The following is a 4,766-nucleotide window of genomic DNA, read 5'->3' on the forward strand; positions in this document are numbered from 1 at the left end:
GGAGAAACTTCATTTCTACTGTTTTTCATGTGAGCTGGCCAGAAAGGTTCATGCTTCTCAACAAGCTTTTTGTGGTTTGCTCACGGATCTATGAATGACGGGCATTTATAACATTCATATATTTGAGCAGTTCTGTTTTGCAGTTTACAACTTAAAAAGATGAGAGATAAAAGAGAACGAACAGTGAGAACAGATGAGAGGCAAATTTGATACCAAAGCATTCTCTACAGAAATTGTCATATATACAAGGAAGAATTAAAATCCACACGCATACAATAGGAACCTGTAAACACACAAAGAATAAAAGACATCTGCATATACAGACGACCAATCGACCACATAAAGCTATCACTGATAGTTCTATATAAGAATTCCTCCATTCGATTACATACCATATTTCCGTAAAGTGAATTCTATGACAATCCTTGTTGAACAAGTATACTGTGGCAAACATCTAAGCTATAGTCATCTTTTTCTTTGGTTTCCATACTAGCTTCAGTGCTATTAACACCTGTTGTGCGAAAATGATCATGAATAGAACTTGTAGGTTTTGGATTGCTGGATAATCTGTCTTAACCCGCCAATGGGTGATAGGATCATCAAACAAATTCCAAGGAAGATGCAAATCTGAAAATTTCCAAACGAAAAAATAAAATAAAAACCATTAGTTTAACAACATAAACAATCAACACGAAGATGACCAATCAAATTTCTTGACAACGTACCCAGTTAATTGTCCATGATAAGCCAAATCTTTTAGGCTTCTTGATACAGAGCCACATAACACAAGGTAGCTGGAATGTAATACAAAAATATAGTTAGCAGTCCTATAACACAAGGTTTACATATGAGTGCTGAGAGAAAGTAAGATCAAAGACATTTCAGTGAGAGATGGTGGCAATATTGGCTTACAAAATATGTTGTGGGAGCAAAAGCGAATCCTCCAAAGAACCCAAGAAGTCCTCCAAAGAAAGGGAAAGTTATACCAATGAACATAGTAAACGCTGCATCAGAAAAGGCATAAATGTAAGAATACAAATACGCCATGAATGTATAGCAAATTGTTTGAACTTCGCGAACATGACATAAATCACAAGATCATTACTAACCAACATAAGAAGAGCGCGCTACCAAACGGAGAGGAAGCCCAGGTGTGCAGTGCAATTTCTTAACCAACACAGTCTCTAGCATGTCAAATACTGGCATTGCATAAATCTACACTCATGCATGAAAAATAAACATATATTAAATTATAGAACACACTAGGAAAAACAACCGTTAATGTGGAAACATGGGAGAATTTGAGTCTACCTGATAACTCCCAATAACATGGACGACAACGAACATATTAGCTGTCACAATTAGCCAAGTAGGCTTATTCAGTGATATGAGAATATTGTCCTCGACTTCATTCCCAAACACATAAAACCCAATTAGAGCAACAGGGAAGTAACAAACAGCTACAACAATATAGGCAACAATTACACCCTTCCACATAGGTTTCTTGGATGGTTTCTCTGGCGTAGATGGGATTGTAGCTTGGATCTCCAATACCACATTGTGTCCTGCATAGGCAAAAGCTACATCTCCCAAACCACCGAAGAAACTAAAGATGGTTTCTGATGTGGAGTGAGCTTTGTAACCATACTGCACATTTGGTTGAACCCCCCTTTTAATAGACGCAGTCCAAGCAATGGTAGAGTAACTGGTGTACGCACAAAAAAGAGCACAGATGAGTAAACAGAACAGTATAATATGTTTCACATTTGAAGTAAAATGTAGATCGCCCAAATGAGCCAATAAGTGCAAGAAGAAAAAAGCATACCTCAAGGACATTATGGCTGCAGCCAAAGAGACAAGTGAGATTGAGTTGAAATTGGGGAGTTGAGCAAGAACAAAGTGACAGGACGCAAAGATCATGATAAAGTAAGTGAGTTTGATATCTTTGCAGGGCTCTTTGCAAACCAAAGTATGTACCTTTTGCAAAGATTTCCCTCCAGTCACCATGTAGACTATGTCGACACCTACTTCGACAATTAGTTGTTGGGGTACAACGATCCAAAGCCCAAGCTTTTCACCAAAGGCATGCTGTCCCAGCTCGTGGTATCTATCGAATCTCTTGCCTGGCACTATCTCATGCATCTCAACCATTTGCCATAAAGTATACAAAGTAACAACCCATGACACAACAAGTACAGCCACACCGGGACCCCTAAAAATGAGGAATCAAGGTTGAAGTAATGTAAGTTTCAAACATCTCACCGAAACAAATGAATGCAATGAAAGCTTTAGTTCTATCAAACAACAAAAATGGTATGGCTAACTATGGAACCGAATATGATATCACGATAAAAGACATCTATGTGCTTTGCAATTGACTCAATCCATCTTAACCAATTCAAAGAGAAAATCAATCGTTGGAGTATTTTTATTACAAACAAAAATTATAAACAAAGCCATCTGAGTTCCTCTAGAATTTCATATGTATGCATGGATGGCAGTGAATTTTGAATTGGTGGCACGTAGCTCAAGCTAAATTATGATAGAGAGAAAAATGTGAATTCTAATATCCAAACTCGGAATAAAATTTTGTTTCAGTTAAATCCAAACAAGATCGAGCTTACAAAATTTTCATTGTCATCAATATCTAAATCCGACCCTTTTTATCATGTAAATATAATTGCATTCCTATGAATATTCAGAATATGAAAACAAAAAACAGATCAAAATACAGAGTTTAGAAAATTCTAAAGAAAAACATTTCAAATAATCTAAAACAACATTATAACGTTCTACAGATATTCTTTGGAAGTCCGAGAGGCAGAGAGTTTAGACTTTAGAAGTTCTGACTTACCCGAGAGGCCGAGAGTTTCTCTCTATTCGCTATTTCTAACTTTTTAATGAGCTGGGCTAAGTTTGTTGGGCTTAAATTTCTATTTTGAATACTACTATTTTCTTTTTTTTACGAAAACTTGGGTGTGCACCCCCTTTGGTTCCGCCTCTGTTTGGAACAAAAACGCAAGGAGATGTTTGGTCTGATATTATTCAACAATCAACAATGCGGATAACAGATGTAATTGCGCTTAACACAGTACATAAAAAAATTAAAATTATTATCATTTCCATAAAACAAATCTATTGAAAAAGTTATATTTAAAAGAAAAAAAACAAACATACCATCCAAGTTCAGACAAGGCATAAGGAAGGCTAAGAACACCAGCCCCAACCATAGCAGTAACATTGTGAAACGCTGAAAACCACCATTTTGCTTCTCGCGAAGAAGTTATAGGAAGCCAATCATCAATCGCCTTCTCCTTGGCCGTTCTTGTATCAACCTCTGGATCATTATGCCCCATCTTCAACAACACCAACCAAAGCTAGAAAAGAAAAAAAGAAACTAACCAACACCCAAATGATCAAACTATTTGTTTGAAATTCCTTGAAGATCAAACAAGGAACTTAAAAAAAATGAACAATGAAATATGACATTTATAATTGTACCAAGATCTCGCCGTGCCAGTAGGAAGATGGATAAGTTGGTTTCTATATTTAGCTAAAGTTGGTTTCTATATTTAGCTATAGAATCTTTGAGAATGTGGACAGTATTGAATCAAGAATCAAGTGTTCCTGTCTGCCAACAAATTACGTTTAAATTAACATGTGGATTCTTCAAAGTCACACTATTTTTAGAACTAATCAGAATCAACTGCCGTTATTTTTGGTGTGCTGATAAAATTATTTTCGATATATGAGAGCGCATTTATCGATATACCGTTGGTACCTTGGTGGGAAAGTTAAGTATAGTGGGCTGGTTGGTCATATGTACAGATGTACTCGTAATAACTTTTGGCTAAATAAAGCTAGCCTATGCAGGGTGTATGGGCGCGCTGGGTTTATGGCCATTCATTTTAAATTTTCTGACCGGGTGACAAAGTTTAGGTAAAATATGAACAGTTAAAGGTAATATTATAGAGTTCGTGTACCCTGAGGATATCCTCATAGGTACGAGATCCGAGACCGTTGGATGTGTGATCCAACGGTACGAAAATAAAAAACAAACTCACATTCTCTCTCTTCATTTTTGTTTTTAATTTCCAGACCGTTAGATCACACATCCAACAGTCTCGAAACTCTCATTCCTATGAGGATATTCTGGTGGTAGCCCAGGCCTAATATTATAATATAACATCACACCTCACATCTCACATCTCTTTCGCTCTAACCTAAAATTTGGGGAAGTAATGTAGAATAGTCCTTTTCTCTCACTCTAATCTTCTCTGTCACACTAACTCTAATTTTCTCTCTCGTTCTCGCCTAAAAAAAATATGACAGGGATCACCACTCCAATTTCTCTCTCACTCTCACCTAAATTTTGTTTGCATCTCTAACTTTTTTTCTCTCTTAGTGTATTTTGATCTTCCTAAATCTTCAGTATCAAGTGTTAATTAGTTGATTTCTTTTGTCTTCTTGTATGAATTTCTTCTTTATTTGTGAAGTTTTAAGTGCATAAGTCTTTTGATATAACAAATTTTTTGGATATGACACATAAAGTAATATATATAGTTCAATTAGTGAAAGTGATCTAACACTCACTACACCAAAACAGGATATTTGCAACACACACCTTTTTGGCTTTGTAACGGTTATTTACCGTTAGTAAGTTGTCAACGCTATATAAGCGTTAGGAATGTTATTAAGCGTACGTTAAGTGTTATTTTAATTTGTGAATTTCAAGAATTAATTTCTAACATTTAAAACCGTGTGAT

The 4,766-nt window shown here is 35.9% G+C and overlaps 1 protein-coding gene across 1 annotated transcript; it reads right to left on the reverse strand.

Moving 5' to 3' along the window:
- Positions 1–205: 205 nt before the first annotated feature.
- On the reverse strand, positions 206–3,521 carry LOC147493728 (lysine histidine transporter 1-like). The gene is made up of 7 exons (XM_086564984.1): positions 3,178–3,521; positions 1,826–2,212; positions 1,312–1,705; positions 1,110–1,215; positions 913–1,004; positions 726–794; positions 206–627 (listed from the first exon to the last, which is right to left on the reverse strand). Exons 1-7 carry the CDS (start codon positions 3,354–3,356, stop codon positions 529–531), a joined length of 1,326 nt encoding a protein of 441 aa, XP_086421110.1. The 5' UTR covers positions 3,357–3,521; the 3' UTR covers positions 206–528.
- Between the last annotated feature and the right edge of the window lie 1,245 nt (positions 3,522–4,766).

The sequence above is a fragment of the Coptis chinensis genome, chromosome 6 (assembly GCF_015680905.1).
Source record: "Coptis chinensis isolate HL-2020 chromosome 6, ASM1568090v1, whole genome shotgun sequence".
Classification (NCBI taxonomy): Eukaryota; Viridiplantae; Streptophyta; class Magnoliopsida; order Ranunculales; family Ranunculaceae; genus Coptis; species Coptis chinensis.